The sequence below is a fragment of the Pan troglodytes genome, chromosome 22 (genome assembly GCF_028858775.2).
Source record: "Pan troglodytes isolate AG18354 chromosome 22, NHGRI_mPanTro3-v2.0_pri, whole genome shotgun sequence".
In the NCBI taxonomy this organism is placed as follows: Eukaryota; Metazoa; Chordata; class Mammalia; order Primates; family Hominidae; genus Pan; species Pan troglodytes.
In genome coordinates, this window is record NC_072420.2 from 29,927,600 (window position 1) to 29,949,022 (window position 21,423).

The following is a 21,423-nucleotide window of genomic DNA, read 5'->3' on the forward strand; positions in this document are numbered from 1 at the left end:
AAAAAGTGTTTGGAAGTAAATTTTGTTTTTGAGACAAGGTCTCACTCTGTCACTCAGGCTGGAGTGCAGTAGCATGATCTCTGCTCACTGCATCCTCAACCTCCCATTCTCAAGCGATCCTCCTGCCCCAGCCTCCCAAGTAGCTGGGACGTCAGGTGTGCGCCACCATGCCCGGCTAATTGTTTTGTATTTTTTGTAGGTATGGGGTTTTGCCATGTTACCTAGGCTTGTCTCAAACTCCTGAACTGAAGCAATCCTCTCACCTCAGCCTCCTAAAGTGCTGGAATTACAGGCATGAGCCACTGCGCCTGGACAGAAGATTGTTAAATTCAGATTTAAATGAAGAGAGTAAATCCACAAGACCTGAAGTTATGGCTGCATCAGGGAAATCTCCCTTAAGTGGCAGAGGCAGAACTCAGTAATTAGGGTCAGTGACCTTAACCCTGTGTTTTGCCTTTGTATTATTCAGATGATGAAGAATAATTCCCCACCTCAGAAGTTTAGCTTGATAGAATAGACATGGGTTAGAGGAAAAAGTGCCACTACTCACATATATACACACACAGCTCCCCTGTCTCCACATTACTCCTTTGGTTGGCTTTATAGTGAAAAAGAATGAAAAGTGAACTTAATTATATTAAGCATTCATTATTATTACTGGTTATTTCCTAGGTGCTGGGCTTTAGGCTAGTGATTGACATATACATTGCTTTATCAATACAAATTTTCAGAGACAGGTAATACCCTTCCCATTTTGCAGAGGAGGAAACTGAGTCTCAAGAAGATTATGCCAGTTGTTCACATTCACCAATTAAAAAGTGGCCAACCCGAGATTCAAATGCAAGTCTGTGTCCTACTGAACGTTGTACTGACCCTCTGTGTTCTTAGTGGTTAGGAGCCTTCATAGGCAAACAGTTCCTAGGAAAGTTTCTGTATGAGCCTCAACACTTAAGCCACTACTCAGATTCACTTGCCTTGTAAGTGTCAGTTTGTCCCTGGTGACCTGCAGGACAATTTACAGGACACCAGCACTCAGAGGTCATACTGCAGGTAGAATCAACTTCATAATTTGCAGGGCATGGTGCAAAATGAAAATGCAGGGTTCCTCATTCAAAAATTTTTAAGAAATTCAAGACACTATAGCAGAGCATTAAATTAAGCGTGGGGCCCGTCTGGAGGGCGGGCTCTGTGTGATCACATAGGTCCAATGCCCATGAAGCCAGCTGTAACTGCAGGAAATGTCAACAAATTCAGTGGATCCTGGGCAAGGCTGCCTCTTGTGTTCTGCTTGGGGAGTGGAGTGGGCTTGGGAATGTCCTCTGGGCATGGCTTTCCCTCTCCTGAGGTCTTCTCCGTGTGGAAACCTAAACACTTTTTTTTTTCTTTTTTTTTGAGGCGGAGTTTCACTCTTGTTGCCCAGGCTGGAGTACAGTGGCACAATCTCGGCTCACTGCAACCTCCGCCTTCCGGGTTCAAGCAATTCTCCTGCCTCAGCCTCCTGAGTAGCTGGGATTACAGGCATGTGCCACCACGCCTGGCTAATTTTTGTATTTTTAGTAGAGACTGGGTTTCTCCATGTTGGTCATTCTGGTCTCGAACTCCCGACCTCAGGTGATCCGCCCACCTCGGCCTCCCAAAGTGCTGGTATTACAGGTGTGAGCTACCGCGCACGGCCCAACCTAAACACTTTTTAACAAGGATTTAGGGCGTCTCAACTTACATCCCAGTTATGTCTATGATGGGGAGCACAGTGGGAGGGGGAGATGATTGATTGTAAAACCCAGTGAAGATGCTGTTTAGAACAGTGGTTCTCAAAACCTGGTCTGGCTTTGATGAAGTTTTCACCCCTCTGATATAAAGAAAGAAAGAAGGGTACGACAGTGAGGTGTTTTGGGTATATGCTTATTTTTATCTGTAAAGCTAAATGTATGTAATATAATGGCCACTCCTTTACTCTATGATTGCCTTATGATTTTGGTGTTGAAATGTTCTCTCTGTCATAAAGGGATACTAATGATATCTGGTGGTCATTTTTGAATCATCTTCACTAGCTAAATAAAAAGTTGGATGCTCTTAAGACATAATTCCCAATATTTTAGGGAATTTTTTTTTCTTTTTGAGACGGAGTCTAGCTCTGTTGCCCAGGCTGGAGTGCAAGCAGGGGCTTGATCTTGGCTCACTGCAACCTCCAGTTCTCACTGCAGCCTCCTGGGTTCAAGCGATTCTTCTGTCTCAGCCTCCCAAGTAGCAGGGACAACAGGCATGTGCCACCACGCCAGGCTGATTTTTGTATTTTTAGTGGAGACAGGTTTTCACCATGTTGGCCAGGCTGGTCTCGAACTCCTGACCTCAAGTGATCCTCCTGCCTGGGCCTCCCAAAGTGCTAGGATTACAAGTATGAGTCACTGTGCCCAGCCAGAATATTTTAGGGAAAATTTTACTGGTTCATTAAATACGAGTCTGAGAACCTATGGACTAGTAAGTGAAGAAGAGCGGAGTGGTATGGTGGAAAGAGCCCAGGGCTGGGGGACACCCCTTAGTCTTACATGGCCACGAATCGTGGAGTCTTGGGTGGCTTCTTTCCCTTTTTGGGGTCCTTGTCTTTAGCTCTACTCTGAGGGGGCTGGACCAGATGGTTGCCTAGTCCTTTCCAGCTTCAATATTCTCTGTTAACTGATTGCTAGCTATCATTGCTAAATAACAGGGAGGATTTGGATTACAGACCCAATGTGTCCTATTTATTCAAGTTATGGAGAAACACAGAGAAGACAATTGAAGGGAATCTACAAACAAAATAATCCTGAAACCAACCCAACAGCTGCTCAATAGATGTTGAAAAGAGCCCATCATCAAATGTACTATGGTACATCATAATGGTTGGGCTATCAGTAAGAAAGTTCTAGCTTAAGGACATTGGCTTAGTCACATTGTATTTGCCAAACAGGCAGTGAACATCTGTTTATATAAAAAATTTTCCTCTTCTTTCCTTTATGTTTCATCCTTTAAAAAATTTCTTAGGATACATTTTGCTTGGTCTAGTAAGTCTACAGTGCCATTTTGAAGAAGAAGCCTTCAAATTACTTCCTTAATGCATTAAAAACATGATAAAGTGATTTGCCAATTTGCATAAGTCTGAGTCCCTGTCTTGCACAATAAATAATTGGTAAATAGATTTTAATAAAAATGTACTTGTGCTGTGATTTTGTCCCATTATAAACATATCAAGCAACTATTTTTTTTTACAAAGAAGCTAAATTTGCTAGAGGGTCTCTTGTACAGCTACTGTACAGTCTACTTTATGCTTCTGGAATTGTCAAAACAAACTTAACTGCTGTCAGGAACTCCGATCCGGTATCACTGTCAAAATGTTTTACAACGATTCAGCCAAATGTTTTTGGAACAGCTGTGCTACTAGTCAGCCTGAGTCATTTTCCTTCTTTCCTTTTGGCCCAATCCAGTGATTCATCATCCTGCTTTTAGAATATTTGCCTATTTTTAAAACCAGTCAAAGAAGGCAGCCACTGTTTAAAAGTAAACACACCACACATCAACTTGGGGCAGCTTTGTAAGCAGCTTCGCAAGCCCTGAAATTTCTGGCTGGTAGGGATGCCAGCTAAACCAGATGGCATCAAACAGTGAAATACAGGCCTGGCTTTCAGACTTGGTAGGCTTCATACATCTGTCTTTGGTTTTCTTGTTTCCGCTGCTATTTCCTGCTTGGGTTAATCCAACTTGATCCATTCTTTAACAAAAGTCTTACTTTTTATTTTGCTTGACTCTCTAAAACATCTATTGTATGTTGATTTCTACGTTAATCAATTAGACTTTTATTTCAACTCAAGGAGTCCAATCTGAAGCTACTTTATTTATCTGTAAATTTATCAGTATGGTCACATATGTGTGAGGTGACATGGTGTGACTATAAATAAGGACGTCGATTTCCACAACGGGCCTCATTAAGTCTGTTGATACCAGGTGTTTGCTATTTACATTACTGTAGTAAAGTAAATGGATAACTTTTTTTTTTTTAATAATTAAGCAGGAAGGAGTGTGACTTCACAGGGGGCAAGGTGGATTAAGTCTCAGGAAGCCTTGAGGTTCATTCCTGGCTGTCTTCTAGAATTCTAGAATGTCTCAGCTGCTCTCATACTTTACAGAGTGGTTTCTCCTTCCAACAAGTGCCTGCTTGTCTATGATTATTAGGGTTGGGATGCACAAGTACAGTGTGTTCCCATTTACCTTTGCCAAATCATTCTGGCCTTGGACCCAATGAGCTAAAATGGTCGTGATGTCTAGGTTATTAAACTTGTACTGCAGTGAATGTAAACGCACTTAAGAACAAAATCAGTTTCACAAAGCATAGGTTTTATAATGAAGCCTACCTCTAAAGGTTCAGTGGTGACAAGTGTATTATTTTTGCCTTTTGTCCAATTCTTTGCAAACGTTGGGGTGGATTTAACAAGGCACAGTAATTGGCAGAATTTGTCACTTCTGGTCTAAGTAGAGCATTCAAAGGGCCTTAGGACTGAATCTCAGTTCCTCTGAAGACTGTCCTCTAACCTGCAGCAAGGGGCTTGGGAAATTTCTCAGTTTCTACTTGTTCTGTGAGCTAAAGTTAAGTGATATCACTGAATCTGAGGACAGCCATTGTCTAGCATAGGAGCAGATACAAAACAGATTCAAATTTGGTGATGCATTGTCATTATTTTAAACTACTTTTAAATGGAAGTATTGTTATATTACTCTTGACTAAAATATACCAGAGACTATTAAGTGATATGACCCTTGAGGGGTTTGGTCAAAGTGAATACCATGCTTGTTTAAATTATCTTTCTGGTGATTATCTTCGATGCTTTCAATGCCTTAGATGCCAGAAATGCCTTGTGTACTGCATTTTATTCTGGACTGTACTATCAGCACATTGGGAGAGGATACTTGTTTCCACATTGTATGTGGCCCATGTCACTTCCTCTAGTTCAAAAAGAACACCAACAAGTTTTTATCAAGAAATTTGGTGATGACTATGAAAACATAAAAACTGTTATCTTTTCTTGCTTTATTATAATTTAAAATAGCTTTGGTTTTTAAATATTTTTTCACCTTATATTTTGCATACATACTGTATATGCATAGTATGTGTACTGTATATGCATATGTGTACTGTAAATGTATATATGTATAGGTACTATATATATGTACTGTATATGTATGTGTACTATATGTATAAGTGTACTGCATATGTAGTATATGCACTGTATCTGTACTGTATACGTATATGCACTGTATATGTATCTGCACTGTGTATGTGTACTGTATGTATGTATGTACTGTATATGTATATGTACTGTACTGCATATATGTATGCAGTACAGTATATGTATATGTACTGCATATGTACCTGTATTGTATCTGTATGTGTACTGTACATATCTTATTGTATCTGTACTGTATACATATGTGTACTGTATATGTATGGGTACTGTATATTATATATGTATATGTGTACTGTATCTGTATTGTATATGTATGTGTACTGTGTATGTATCTGTATTGTACCTGTACTGTATGTATATGTGTACTGTATATGTATCTGTACTATACCTGTACTGTATGTATGTGTGTACTGTATATGTATCTGTACTGTCTCTATTGTATATGTATGTGTATGTGTACTGTATGTGTATTTGTATTGTATATGTATGTGTACTGTGTATGTATGTATCTGTGCTGTATCTATTTGTGTACTGTATATATCTAACTGTATCTGTACTGTATATATGTGTACTGTATAAATCTAACTGTATCTGTACTGTATATATGTGTACTGTATATCTGTACTGTATCTCTATTATATGTATGTGTATGTGTACTGTATCTGTATTGTATATGTATGTGTACTGTGTATGTATCTGTACTGTATCTCTATTATATATTATATATGTTTGTGTATGTGCATGTGTACTGTATGTGTATTGCATATGTATATGTACTGTATATGTATCTGTACTATACCTGTACTGTATGTATATGTGTACTGTATATGTATCTGTGCTATATCTCTATTATAAGTGTGTAAGTATACTGTATGTGTGTCTGTATTGTATATGTGTGTACTGTATATGTATCTGTACTGTACCTGTACTGTATGTAGATGTGTACTGTATATATACCTGTACTGTATCTCTATTATATATGTATGTGTAGGTATACTGTATGTGTACTGTATATGTATCTGTACTGTACCTTTACTGTACATATATGTGTACTGTGTATGTACTAGGGTAGGGATTGGAAATGAGTGGCCAATGGACCTTAGAGCCAGAGAGTACCTGGAGATAATGGAAGTTCTGCTTTCTAGCACCAAGGCTCGGTCAGCACTATGTTCTTGAAGAGATTTGGGGGTGACTTGGATATTTTGACCCATATTTTGGTCAGGTTTCCTCAAATGCTTCTTAGAATTGCATCTTCCCATCCAGCAACAGCTGCCTGTTGCCAACCAGTCAACGTAAGCGTGAGTTAGGAGGTCTTTCGGGACTCTCTGGGCTCTGGCGCTCCCTAACAAAGCTGTGAATTCTGCTGCAGGGTAGGAGTGCTGCCTGGTGTATTGGAAAGAAACGCCCCATTTGGGTTGCTGCCTGCTTCTCACTGTAACCCAGAATGAGTTTCTGGTTAACTGCCTGTTAGTGTGGTTTGTGGTAGGAGCAGACAGCAATACCATCACAGCTTGCGGCACTTGGAGTCATTCAGAGCAGAACGAATGCTTCTACTTTTCACTAACATGTTCTCCTGTCCCATGAAAGTCCTTCTGGCCACCTCATTAGCACCTTGTTAAAGCATTTTGTTTCATATCATATTTTTTGGTTTTGGCCAATGTAAGAGTATTGAAAGACAAGCAGTCCTTCTTAATTGGAGAGCTGCCAGCCTGGACATTTGAGGATTCTGATATTTGCTTGCAAAATTTTGTTCAGGCGACCTAAGCTCTCCACACATCTGTGTGTACAGAAAATGAGCAAAATTGTTCTTTACATTCTGTCTGTCCCCAACTGAAGTGATGAAATGACTGAAACAGTGTATACTGATGGTCTAACTCTGGGGGAGTCCAAGGACTCCTACAAGAAAGAACTCCATAGTGAAGAATCATTTTATTTCCTTGTTTTAGATGATACACCCCCTGAAGACTCCATTCCTTTGGTCTTTCCAGAATTAGACCAGCAGCTACAGGTAAGGATTTTTCTAAAGTCTCTCTTCTTTCCTCCTTAGTGTCATAAAGTATAGCGAGCTGGGCAGAGAGTGGCCTGACTAGGGGAGACTGACTTGGACCCAGAATGTGGGGCTTTGAAGTCATCAAGGATTACATTTCTAGAGCTCCAAAGTCAGGCTGAAGCCCTTATGGAATGCCCCTGTCTGGTTATCTGGCTATGGCACCAGGACAGCAAGTGCTTATAGCATAAACTGGCTCCTATTTTTAAGGGGTTCTGGAGCCTGGGAAAAGGACGGGTCCCTTCTCTACTTCGATATGGCTGTCTCTAGGTCATTGCATTTTTGGCTTGTCTGGGGTTAGTGATTTAATGTTAAACTCTGCAGAGAAAACTTACCATGTTTGCCAAGACTTTGGAATAACCTTCCTTTCTCTGTTCCCTGCCCCTTCCCCAGTTCTCTGACAACTTTTAATGGAATATAACTATTTTAACTTAAACCTTCTGAAAATTGACTTGTTGGACCCATGACAAATTATTTTGTATATGTAGTTTCTGAGTGATATGTTGAAAGATATTTTAATACACCAGAATTATTTGAAAGGAGCTCATTTATCACATTTTAATTTTCTTTAGATTATCCATGGTGATTCCAGGCAAAAATGGCTTTCAGAAGAGGTTCTGTCTAAAATACCAGGATACTGGCCTTGGGCCAGCCATTCACTTGAATACTTAACTTTGTAGTCACATTTAGGCAAGTCCAATAGGGGTCTTGAATCCTGTACACAGACATTTCTTAGTCACCACTTTTTTCTCCTAAATATTGATTTTGAAAGCCTTTAGGAGGGGTTTGTAACCTCCAGTTCCCAACAGGCCCTGACATACCCTATTATCTTACACACAGCAGCTTTTCCCATTTGTGGGTGTGCCTTGTGTCCTAACGTCATTTGAGTTTGGCATTCTTATTCCTGGACAGCCCTCAACAGAGGTGGAAGAAGAACCAAGAATGAGCCCTTCCGCAAGCCAAGATAGTGTTCCTTTTTGTTTGCTTCTGTTCTTACCTCAGTACGCAGAGCACTGTGTTAAAAACCTGGCAGCAACCAGGTCAGGTTTGAAGAGCTGGTGTTCTACTGCCAGGGTGGTCTCTAAAAACCAACTGAGGGTGACTCAGGTGTGATCTGGCCGCTTGGAGGAGTCCTCATTCTCACCTTTGTAGCAGTCCTGGGCATTGTCTCAGCTTTCCAACAGAAAGCTGCTCAACAGAGCATTATCAGTTATGTAGGTATTACTGAAAATTGTATAGGAGGTCGGAGGGTTACACTGATCACCACACGGCTGTCAAAAGAGCTCTGTCGTCCCCTAAAATTTCCTCTCTAGCTATCAGCCATCACGTCTCCCTCTTTTTTCTATCCTCCATGCAGGGTTCTCAACCCAGCTCTCCTGGCTTCTAATTTCTAACCATAGTCTCTCCCTTCCCCACCCCCACCAATATGTCTTCTTTTCAGCATGAAGAACAATTCAGCCCTCCCTCTACCTTTCCTTTTTTTTTTTTTTTTTTTTTTTGAGACAGAGTCTCCCTTGGTCACCCAGGCTGGAGTGCAGTGATGTGATCTCGGCTCACTGCAAACTCCACCTCCTGGGTTCAAGCGATTCTCCCATCTCAGCCTCCCTAGTAGCTGGAATTACAGGCATGTGCCACCACGCCCGGATAATTTTTGTATTTTTAGTAGAGACGGGGTTTTGCCATGTTGGCCAGACTGGTCTCAAACTCCTGACCTCAAGTGATCCGCCCGCCTCAGCCTCCCAAAGTGCTAGGATTGCAGGCGTGAGCCACAGCGCCTGGCCTGCATTTTCTTCTGGTCTGTTGACACTGCAAGTGATAGTTCTTGCTTAGGTTCTGTTCTCACAGAGAGGCTGTCTATGTGCTGCTGGTGGTGTAATTGGGATTGCTATTGAAAGTAATGCCATTGGCCAGGTGCCGTGGCTCACACCTGTAATCCCAGCACTTTGGGAGGCTGAGGCGGGTGGATAAGACCAGCCTGGTCAATATGGTGAAACCCCATCTCTACTAAAAATACAAAAATTAGCCAGGTGTGGTGGCACACACCTATAGTCCCAGCTACTAGGGAGGCTGAGGCAGGAGAATCGCTTGAAACCAGGAGGCGGAGGTTGCAATGAGCCGAAGGTTGCTGTGAGCCAAGATCGTACCACTGCACTCCAGCCTGGGCAACAGAGCAAGACTCCGTCTCAAAAAAATAAAAAAGAAAATAATGGCAAAAACTACAACTTCTTTTGCACCAACCTAATAGCTATTTTTTCCCCTAGTCACATTTTTTCCTCTTTATTCTATGGTCATGTCAAAGCTATTTTATTGTCACGGAAATCGGGTGAAAATAAGGAGTAAACATATTTTGAAAATAAAACACTAAAAGCATATTCAGGCTATTGTTCTCTCATCAAATTATGGATCATTAATTCTACTTTTTTTGTGTTGGAACAACATTTTTTCCTTTGGGAACTTTAATGGTCTTCTCTGGCTCATGGATCATTCTCCACAAGACTCACAGTAGCTCTGGCAATTATCCAGATAATTTTTCTGTTAAAGCATTGCCAGGTCCATTTGAATTTTATAGCTTTAATTCCACTTGACATATATTAGAAATTAAGTCTATTTAATTATTTTATTCCAATGAAACTATTTCATCTTCATTGATCTTTAGTGAATTAGGCAGTTGAGAGGGTAGTTTCTGGCTCATGGTTTTGATTTTTTTTTCCCCCTTAAAGTATGATAGTGCTTTATCTCTTTGTGAATGGAGAGTGTGTTACCAGCAATACAACCAAACACATTTCAGTAAGTGCTTGTTTGTTGAATGAAGGATAGGAGTGAGTGTTACAAACATTTACCAGTTGTCAAGGCTTTTGGGTAGGGTTGCCTCTGTCTAGAGCTGTTGCCTGTTATCTTTGTTCTGTACTCCAGGGCGTGAGTGGCTAAACAGCAAGACGATGATGGTTGGGAGGAGAAATCTAATAGAAGATGACATCTAAAAGCAGATTTTTATTTCTATACTTAGCATAAGCATATACATTTAAGCCTTCTGTTGCAGGAAGTCTCTGTATTGAAAGCAGTGAAAATGCTTTATGTACAAAAGGAACAATCTATTACACGGAGCAGGCCATCTTTATAGTCAGTCTCGTGTGCTTTCATTACACAGTAATGGCTCTTGGAATTTTATCGACTATCATCATCCACTATGGAAGAGTAAAAGTTGGATTACAAAGGCATATGAAGTGCCTTGTGGTTGCAACTATTTTCTTGAGAATGAATTGAGTCTTGATTACCTCTATCAGAGACTTAAACATTTTCTTGGTGGAAAATAGATGATGCTAGGTATTGTCAGCCCCGTTCTCTGCAAAACCTCGGATTTAAATCCCACCGAAGCCACTGAGTACCTATTAGGCAAGGGGTGTTTCCCTACATATGATCTCATTTGATCTTTGCAATAATGAGTAAGCTAACTGTTTTGTCTCCACTTTACAGATGAGAAACTTGAGGCCAAATTTTGGTCTAAATACATTTACTATTCCCTTCTTTCCCTTACGCTTTTTAAGGAATATACAGGCTGCTTAAATTACTTCGATAGGTGGAAACTTTTTTTGTTTGTTTCTGGTTTGCAAGATTGCCATAATGTAGTTATAGAATAACCTTGTAAAATCTGTTCTGACTTTCTGATATCCATTACACATGCTTTGGTAGTTTATAAAATGCTGCTATAAAATAGCTATTTAGTAGACACTCAATCACTAATTTGACCCCCAGGATTTTTCTGTTGTTTTGCCAAGAATGTGGACAAGTTTGAGCATGTAATTTGCAGTGCTTCTATTTTCACAGAAGCCAAAAAAAGCCTTGTGCAAGAATAGCAGTGAAAAACATTTCTCTTGATGTCTCTATTAATGCAAAATATTGAGCAAGAGACCGCAGGAGAAGGTAGGTGTTAAAATGAACATCTCTTTATAATGTTCATTTGTGGGCCTTGGGCCTCCGTCCAGGGGTAGGTGGAAGGTCAGTTCTATTTGCGCAGATTCCTTTCTTGGGACTAGGTTTCTAAATTTCCCATGCCCATCAGGGACAGTATTTGAGTAGAGCTAGTGTAGATGATATAGTCAGAAGAAAGGAAGCCCAATTCTATGTCCATTTCTAAGAATGAATGAAAAATCACTATTCTCTTTCTTTTTTATGTTTTGAGACAAAGTCTTGCTCTGTCACCCAGGCCAGAGTGCAGTGGCATGATCATGGCTCACTGCAGCCTCGACCTCCCCAAGCTCAGGTGATCCTCCCACCCCAGCCTCTTGAGTAGCTGGGACCACAGGTTCATGCCACCACACCTGGCTAATTTTTGTTATTTTTTGTAGAGATGGGGTTTTGCCATGTTGCCCAGATTGGTCTCAAACTCCTGGGCTCAAGGGATCTGCCCACCTCAGGCTCCCAAAATGCTGAGATTACAGATGTGAACCACCGCACCCAGCCATTACTTTTCTTCAGGTCTCAGCTTCTTTCTGTTTGACTTGTCTCTCTCTGTTCTAAAAGATGGTGGCATCCTTTCATGGTCCCAGGGTTTGGGTCAAGACCAAGCCTGTCTTACTGCTTAAGCATGTTATGTTTTTGGAACCATGATTTGACTTACACATGATCCAAAACTATGCTATAACGTGGTCTTAACTTCATTGGAATGAGAAATATGTTTTATTGTCAGGTATAGGACATGATAACTAATAAGAATGACAATGACCAAGGCATGGGCATTAGCATTGGGTTGGCCTGGATTTGGACCTCAGCTAAATTTGTGATTTCCAGCATGTTATTTACTCTCTTGAAAGCTCACTTTCCTCAACTGCAAAGTGGAGATAACGATATTAATCTCACATTGTTGTGGGAATTAAATACGGTAATGAGTAGATCTAGCACAGTCCTTGACAAAATAATTGCTCAATTAATGTAAATTTCATTCTCTGGTGAAATTATTTATTGAATGAAATACTTAAGAATAAGTAATTTATTTTTATTCATGTAAAATGAAATAAAAGCATCTGCTTGAATTTTTAAGTTAGGGATAGAAGTTCTGATGCCCTCTTCTTTTCATTAAGCCAAGGTGCTTCGAGAACAATATGACTTTTTTTTTTTTTAACCAAATTGAGCAATAGCTTCAATCCCTCCTTAAAGTCCTCCTATCTAATCTGAGATGACAGTGACAGGTGTCTCTGTGGTACACACTGAACTAACAGAGTCTGATAAGTCCAGAAACTGATGTCACTTCCACAAATAAACAATTTCGTAGCTTCAGTTGTGTACCATAATATCCTGTTATCCGAGCAGCCTCTCCGAAAACTTCTTTTAGATTTTGCATCAATATATTGCTTGACATCTGGGAAATGAAAATGATAGAAAATGAAGAAGTCTAGCCTTCCAGGATTCTGCTACACTGGTCTTTAACATCCATCTGGAAATGTGGTTAGGGTATATTCTCATAGAAAGCACCAGATGTAGCTGACATTTTCTCTCATACACACATTGAAAAGTATTGTATACTGCAATTTTTCTTTGATGGCTGTGTCCACACAGAAAACATATATAGATACTTTGGAGCTTTTCAGTAATGCCTTTAATTTTTTGTTTGTTTGTTTTGAGAAGCTCTGTTGTCATTTGGGTATGGCTTGTTCAAAAAGTTTGCTACTCTTGTGTTCTTTCTCCTTTTGATATTGTTTATGTCAACAGAAATGACTTAAATATACTTTACTCCAGTGTAACATGATGTATAAGTTCTGTAGTATAATTGATAGTGCTCAATTTGTACTGTAATGTAGATACTATATAAATGTCATTTCTTAAAATATTTAAAGTTCTAAGATAATAGAGTTCTTAAATATCGAAATCAGCATGGACTGTGTTTTTCCTCTCAGTTTTAACAAACGATGCTTGTTAATTTTAAGACATTACAATGTAATGTAAATTTAAATCAGACACCCCCATCTTTCCCAAAAGTAGGTAACCCTGAGAATCAAGGAATAAATACAAAGAGTGCTCAGCGAGTGTAGAATGTTTAGCTTCCTAAATATATCTCCTGTGTGGGAAGCTGGGATAGGAAAATTAAATTCTGACATTTTTGAAGAGGATGGGGCCAGTAGTATTCGCAGAAGCCAAATAGAAAACGGAAACGCCTGAGCCGGCTTTGCTCCTAGCCGAGGGTGGCTTGGCTGGGTCCTTCCCCATGGGGTCTGTTCCAGGGAGTGGAATCCACTTCGGGAGGAGCTTGCTATGAACCGGGCAAGCTCAGGCAGAGAGCAGAATAGCACCATAGCGCCGTGTGGCTCAACCCGGCATTTTTGGAACCGGACCCTGCGGTTTCTCTCTTACTTCATCTTGTTAAATCGGTCCTGATAATTGGGGCGGATACCAGAGATAGTAGCAGCTCCTTCACGCTGCACTGCCATGAAATATTAAGCCCTTGCAAGCTCCATCCTCAGGCGGCAGCGGGAGGAGGCGGAGATGGAGGAAAAGGAGGCGAGGAGGAAGTATCTCCTCCTGGGCTGTGACCTCACCCAAGCCCCAGTCTGTGTCTTGGAAACATGTGTTTCAAAGTTGGCTTGAGGCGCTGTTAGAAGGTCTTAATTTCACCTCCTAAGAACTGGCTGCGTTGTATAGTAAACCAGATACGATGGCAGGGAGTGCATCTGAAAACCTGCTGCTGTGACCGCACAGAATTTGTGCTCTAGTACATTAGCAGTATCTTTATTCTTCAATTTGTCAACTCAACTATCTTTGGATTCCTTTTCTTTGGAGTGCAATATTTCATTCTTTAAGCAGGAAGGTGGGATAAGTGTATCCAAAATTGGAGGATGTAGCATCATTGTGGAGAAAATAACAAGGGAATTTTTTTCCTCCTGATGTGAAAAATAATTAACTATCAACATTAAGAGTTTATTTATCGTACATCCATTCCCAGCATGGGCTTATAACTATGAAAATCTCTCTGACAAGAATAGTCAAAATCAAGCAATGAGAACTGAAATAGTGTTTCTTTTATTCCAAGAAGTTAATAGATGTTTTCTCATCTAGTTACCCACAGGTATTCTTTTAAGTTATTTTACAGTTTTTAATTTGAGCATGTGTTACATAAACCCACGTACAGCCAATTAATTCATGAGTGCCAGTGTTTTACATGTCATGTTACTTAAGCGTACTGACACTCCATTTTTAAACTGGAAACCTGATTCTTGAATTCTAAGAATCGATTTCCTCAGGCAGGAGCTTGTGTTTGATTAATACTGTTGGCCATATATTGTCTCTTATTTTGAGGGATTACCTCTCAAAAGGTAAGGTAAGAGAGGATTACCCTCAGTCAGGACCTGATGATACAACATACATACACACATTATATCACAAAGCAATGAGAGTTATTCCATCCTACACGGAACAACACATCACATTATTCTATAGTGCCACTTTTTATATTAGGTATAAAACCTGAATATCTTAATACTTGTATTCACCAGAATTCCTGCTGGGACGAGAACCATATATATTTAAGCAAATTCTTTGATCAGTTTCCTGGCTGGGGTAAATGGCCAATGATGTCAACTGCCCTCTAAGAACAGTAGATTCCGTTGACCGGAGAGCACTTTGATTTGCTCAACAATGTTTGGGGTTACCAGTGAATGGCTCGAGATTATAAAGGGGTGAGAAATTTGAAGTTCTCTGGGGAGAAATTTGGGAAAGAGCAAAAGATTGAGTACAAATGGAGTCAGCCTCTCCTAGGTAACCCTGGTAGCACTGCTTAGAAGATGGGCTAGAGACAGCAGAAAGGTTTAATGAAATAATTTTTTTTGCATTGATTTTTTTCTTATTATGGGTAAAAACGCATATGGTAAAATTTACCATCTTAACCATTTCTAAGTGTACAGTTTGGTAGTGTTAAGTATATTCACATTGTTGTGCAACCGATCTCCAGAACTTTTTCATCTTGCAAAATAGAAAGTCTGTACCCATTAAACAACAATTACTTATTTCCCTCTTCCTATGGCAACTAATGAGAGAATTTTACAATGTTTTGGTGGGTTATGCAATATAACCTTCCTCTTTGCTTAAAAAATAGAAATCTATATTGCTCTTTAATGTTTTCATACAAACTTGGAACATTTGAAGTGGTGCTGAGTTTTATGTCAAGTTGAAGGCTTAGTTTTTCGGATCCAGAGGCTGAAATGACCCCTGGAATCTTTGTACTCCCTGAAAACTGGATACAAAGTATTTGAGGCTTATTCTTTTTTGATTGTCCCTTCTTTATGATGGGAAGTCTTGAAAATATTATTATGTATAGATAGCATGATCATGCTGCTGAAAGCACATGTGGATATCTTGAAATATGTACTACCTATCATCACATATCCTTAGTGGCATGATCACGCTACCTATAGATAACAACATCTTGAATTTCCCACAATTAAGAGGTGCCAGTAGTAAAAAAAGAACAAATGACAACATTTCCCACTTAGTAAAAATCATTACAGGTGGCAAGCTGGGGGTGAGGCAGGGAAGGCCTCTCCCTTCTTAAGAAAGTTATTAATGTACTTTTCAGTTTTCCTTTTAAATTACAGCAGCAAAAGACATATCTCCCTTTACACGGCTGCTCTCTATGTTCTCTTAAAGTTGTGAATCCTTTATGCAGAGTTCTAGAACTTTTTCGCTGCCACGTAGTTAACTGTGCTGAATTCATGGTTCAGGTACCTACACGTACTGAGCTCTTGTTTCAACTGAGTATAGCCTGTGTGGTGTTTGTAAGGACAGGATCTGATGTGTAGAGTCTTAAGGCCTTCCAGGAGGCAAATCCTTTAACAGGGCACAGATGATTTAACAGCTTGGCTATGGTGCCCAGAATAAATTGCTTTCATTCCCCTTACTGTTATACCTGGTAAGTTGCCAGTGTAACAGGTGAAAATTGATGAGTGGGTAGCGATTTCTGGGGCACAGACTGGAGGAGCCAGGAGTTCTGAATTCCTTTGGCAACAGCTTTATCTCATGGGGCAAGTTATACTGTAGTACTACTGTGCATTATTTTTCAATTTAATCCCGTATAGAAAGGGATAATGGTTCCAACAGGCTGAGTTTATGCTGTGAATGTGTTCATGGGCAGTAGAGAAAGATGCTACCTAATATGATGATTATTAGATTTTCCATGAACTAGGACATAACAGATGTTCCACGTGAAGGTAAATTTGATCTACATCTATTTAGAATTTTATTTCCTTTAAACATCTCTATCCAGAGGCCTCATGATAAATAGGGAAGGTCATCTTATCTATCAATCAGACAGTAAACTTTATTGAATTTCTATTACATCATGGGAGGGATCACAGAAATAAATATGACACCCACAGAAATCTGTGTCCTTGAAGAATATAATGAGAGGAACAAATAGTAAAAAATTCATTAGTTCTCAATTTCCTAATATAAAATTAGTGACAATATGACCTTGTCAGATACATAGTTTATATATATAGAGAGAGACCATTGTGAAGAAAGGATAAGATTGAAGAGCCTATTTCACAATAAACTGATATTTCTCAGATTTTATATACTTTTTTCTATATATAATTGAAAAGGGTGATTAAAAAAAAAAACTCTTAACTAGTATTCCTAAAAGTAGTACTTTTTTTTTTTTTTTTTTTTTTTTTGAGATGGAGTCTCACTCTGTCACCCAGGCTGGAGTATAGTGGCATGATCTTGGCTCACTGCAACCTCCACCTCCTGGGTTCAAGCGATTCTCCTGCCTCAGTCTCCTAAGTAGCTGGGACTACAGGTGGGCCCCGCCATGCCTGGCAAATTTTTGTATTTTTAGTAGAGATGGGTTTTCATCACGTTGACCAGGTTGGTCTCGAATGCCTGGCCTCAAGTGAGCCACCTGGCCTAAAAGTAGTACTTTTAATCACGCATTGCTAAACAAGAAATTAGAAAAATAAACTTGGGGAAAACTCGTTCTTTAAAAATAATTCCTAGAAGTAGGGTTTTCACCATGTTGCGGTCAGAAAGGCTTGCCACGCTGGCCTTTGCTTCCTTCATGGATGGGAGAAAAAGAGAAACATGAATCTTATAGGGATGGTTTTTTTTTAGGGGGAGGGAGATCCGGCCTTTCTTACAGGTTGGTTAATCCTTGCAAGCGTTATTTCTGGCTCAGCATCTTTCTTTAGCCCAGATGCATTTCTCAGAAGAGAGCTTTTCTTCTCTACTCTGCAAGATGAGATTATACCTCCTGGCTACAGAAACAGAAAGCAAGGGATAATTGAAACAGACAACTGAACTATTTCCCCACCACTGCTCTTCTCTAAAGCAAAGTCTAAGATTTCCGGGGAGTACTGTAGAATCCTTGGGAGACTTATTTTTACTCCATCACAAGGCAGGTAACTGACATGTAATGGATTTCAGGGCTCTGGCTCAGGCCTGAGATGCCCATGAATGACACTGGGAGATGAATGTGGAGACTATCTGTCCACCTCTCTATTTTCAGTCAAATAGAATCAGCTGAACTCTGTTGAAGTTGACTGACAATGCTGTTCTCACGTTAAAAAAAAAAAAAAGAAGAAGAAAAAACCTTCGTTTAAAGAACATCAGCAGAGCAAAATGGTTGGTAATTTATCCTGATGCAAAGAAATGGACTAATTTCTTCTTGTTGTTTGTGAAGCCCCTGCCGCCTTGTCATGACTCCGAGGAATCCATGGAGGTGTTCAAACAGCACTGCCAAATAGCAGAAGAATACCATGAGGTCAAAAAGGAAATCGCCCTGCTTGAGCAAAGGAAGTAAGTACCTACCCCCCTCACTCTACATCTGAGCACTGCCTACTGGGCAAGGACCAGGGGCAGTGGGCAGGGGACAGGCTGAGTGTGAGGATGACAGGGAGGCAAGGGGGTTACAGCAATGATTCAAATGGTGCTATTGGAGATTAAGTGCTTTACTTTATGGAGTAGCAAAAGGAATACCAGGAATGCTTCCTACTCAACACTTAATTTTTTAAATAAGACATTTTAGTTCATGAAATTAAAAATGCCAAAATACCACCCAAAACCACACTATGTTTTCCATAAATGTGCCCAGAGGCTGCAGAGCACTGTGGCTTGGTGTGAATTTTAATTTCTGCTTAAATGATGGCATTCCCACATCACGTGAAGAAGCCACTGGGATAGCTCTTCAAAATAATGTAAACGTTTTAGTTGACTGACTACATTTTATAGTAGGGTAAGTTTTTATCTTGATAGCTTTTATTACTATTACAGTTCTGCTATAGGGAATTATACAGTTCTATTAATTAAAGCATTCTGATTTTGCTCACTCATAACTTTTTGTTTCTGAATCCTTCTTTTTAATTGCACTTGATTCCGCCAGTGCCTACCCCAGTGAATCCCATTCTTTTATACTTGCAAAGCTTCAGAGTAGACACCTTTCCTTCACAGTACTAGCTGGTTGGGATTTCCCATTTATTAACGAGATATCTTGATTACTAGGATCTTTTGATTAGATCTCCTTTTGATTACATCTCCTACTAGGTGGTAAGTGCCATAAAAGCACTGATAGTCAGGTGTTGTCACCATCAGATTCCTGGAGCCTGGTATGATATGTGGCACCTAGAGGCTGAGTAAATTATTGTTGATGTGTAAAACAGAACACAAACATATTGTGATTCTTTATTTCTTATATATCACGTGTCACCCTAATAAAAGGAAGGGGAGAAGAAATAAACATGCTACCATGCTCAGCTAATTAAAAAATATTTTGTCGGGGCCGGGCGCAGTGGCCCCCACGCCTGTAATCCCAGCACTTTAGGAGGCCGAGGCGGGTAGATCACTTGAGGTCAGGAATTTGAGAACAGCCTGGCCAACATGGTGAAACCCTGTCTCTACTAAAAATACAAAAAGTAGCCGGGTGTGGTGGCGGGCACCTGTAATCCCAGCTACTCGGGAGGCTGAGGCAGGAGAATCGCTTGAACCTGGGAGGCAGAGGTTGCAGTGAGCTGAGATCACGTGCCACTATACTTCAGCCTGGGCAACAGAGTGAGACTCTATCTCAAAAAAAAACATTTTTTTTTTTTGCAGATGGGATCTTGTTATCTTGCCCAGGCTTGTCTCAAACTTCTGACCTCAAGCAATCCTCCAACCTTGGCCTCCCAAAATGCTGGTATTACAGAGTCAATATCAGCAATAAAGGGCTGCTAAGATGAATTGTTAAATTAGGAAATATGATTATATCTTATGTTTATAAATACATGAGGTTGGTTTTCCAAGGGTTATTAATGATTATTATTTTCATTAATATAGATATGAAATTTCATAAAGGAATTGAAGATTATTAATAATGTGACCAGTATTGAAGTCAAAGGAAGATTTATATGATCAATAGCCTGTGAATAAATGTATCTTCTGGTGTGTGTATGTGAAGTGTGGTGGTATAATAAAAATACACACACACACAAAATTTAATTTTTACAAAAAGCGAATGAAATATATTTTGTGTTGAGAAGTTTGTGAAATCCTTACAATTTTTTTGAGACTCCCAGAATGGTGGTCGGACAGTATAGCATGATGGTGGACAGTATGGGTTTTGGGGCCAGACTTCTGCAAAACCTCAGTTAGTACCTTACAAACCCTTCCTTCCTTGCTTGGTTTGCCATGCTTCAAACATAAAATTGTATCTAGACTTTTGGCTACAGGGGATTAAAAGATGTTTATTAGGAGGTCACAAATACAAATTTTCTCTTCCATGTCTGACTATTTTCTTTTTGTTCTAAGAGTTTTGATAAAGTTGCTTGGAATACTCAGATTGCATGATTACACACAGTTGGAGTCCTACAAAAAATTTCATGAAGGAATTGAGGATTATTCATCATGTGATCCATATTGAAGTCAAAGAAGATCTATATGACGAATAGCCTGTAAATGTATCTTCTGGTGTGTGTGTGTGAAGTGTGGTGGTATGATAGAAAAATCCTCAGTAATTATGTCTCTATTTATAAACTCTTCAGACTGAAGGTACTGGAGGACTTTGTTATTTAAATTAAATTTATGTGTAGCTTTTTTTTTTTTTTTTGGAAATGCAATACTCATCCCCTAAATTACATGTCCTGTAAGTTTTTTTTATGTTGCATTAAAAAAATATGGTAGGGGCCAGACGCAGTGTCTCACACCTGTAATTTCAGCACTTTGGGAGGCCGAGGCAGGCAGATCACCTGAGGTCAGGAGTTCGAGACCAGCCTGGCCAACATGGCAAAACCCTGTCTCTACTAAAAAATACAAAAATTAGCCTGGTGTAGTGGTGGGCGCATGTAATCCCAGCTACTCGGGAGGCTGAGGCAGGAGAATCGCTTGAACCCAGGAGGTGAAGTTTACAGGGAGCTGAGATCGTGCCATTGCACTCCAGCCTGGGCAACAAGAGCAAAACTCTTTCTCAAAAAAAAAAAAAAAAAAATGATATGGTAGGATAATGACATGAGAGTGACTCCTATCTAATGTTTGAAACATATCCTTACTGTTTGCATTGAAAGCAATGATAACTCTGGGTACCACTACAACAATATTAAAATGAAAAAAGGGGCCAGGCGCAGAGGCTCACGCCTGTAATCCCAGCACTTTGGGAGGAAAGGCAGGCGGATCACCTGAGGTCAGGAGTTCGAGACTAGCCTGGCCAACATGGCAAAGCCCTGTCTCTACTAAAAATACAAAAAAATTAGTTGGGTGTGGTAGATAGCACGTGCCTGTAATCGCAGCTACTCAGGAGGCTGAGTCACGAGAATTGCTTGAACCCAGTAGGCGGAGGTTGCAGTGAGCCAAGATCACGCCACTGCATTCCAGCCTGGGTGACGGAGTGAGACTGTCTCAAAAAAATAAAAATAAAAAATAAAAAAAGGAAAAGTCAACTTCTAGAAGTAACATGGCTAGCAGGCTAGTGGAGGTATTTTCTACAACCTTCCAGACCACATACAAGAGGGCCGGACCCCCTCGTTAATTACTTATATGCCTGTGTGTGTTTCTGCAGAACTCATCTTGTTTCCTTCCCCAAAGTACTTGAAGTGTCTCCCTAAATAATTGGCTAGATGTAGGGCCAAGGCCAAATTCTTTCATTATATATATATTTTCTTTTTCGTAAAGTCTCAACTTCCTTTTTCTTCATTCTCACTTCTACCATTTGGGCTT

At 39.9% G+C, this 21,423-nt stretch overlaps 1 protein-coding gene across 5 annotated transcripts in view; it reads left to right on the top strand.

Annotated features, from left to right (window-relative positions):
* MAP3K7CL (MAP3K7 C-terminal like) overlaps positions 1-21,423 on the top strand; it is a 102,214-nt gene that overhangs the window by 68,315 nt on the left and 12,476 nt on the right. For 4 of the 5 annotated variants that reach the window (XM_054675147.2, XM_054675146.2, XM_063803513.1 and 1 more), the window contains 2 exons: positions 7,160-7,221; positions 17,924-18,039. In XM_054675147.2, the coding sequence (XP_054531122.1) occupies positions 7,160-7,221; positions 17,924-18,039 (178 nt within the window). Of the gene's footprint in view, positions 1-3,520; positions 3,665-7,159; positions 7,222-17,923; positions 18,040-21,423 lie in introns of those variants that run through there. The other variant, XM_063803518.1, reaches the window with a different exon arrangement.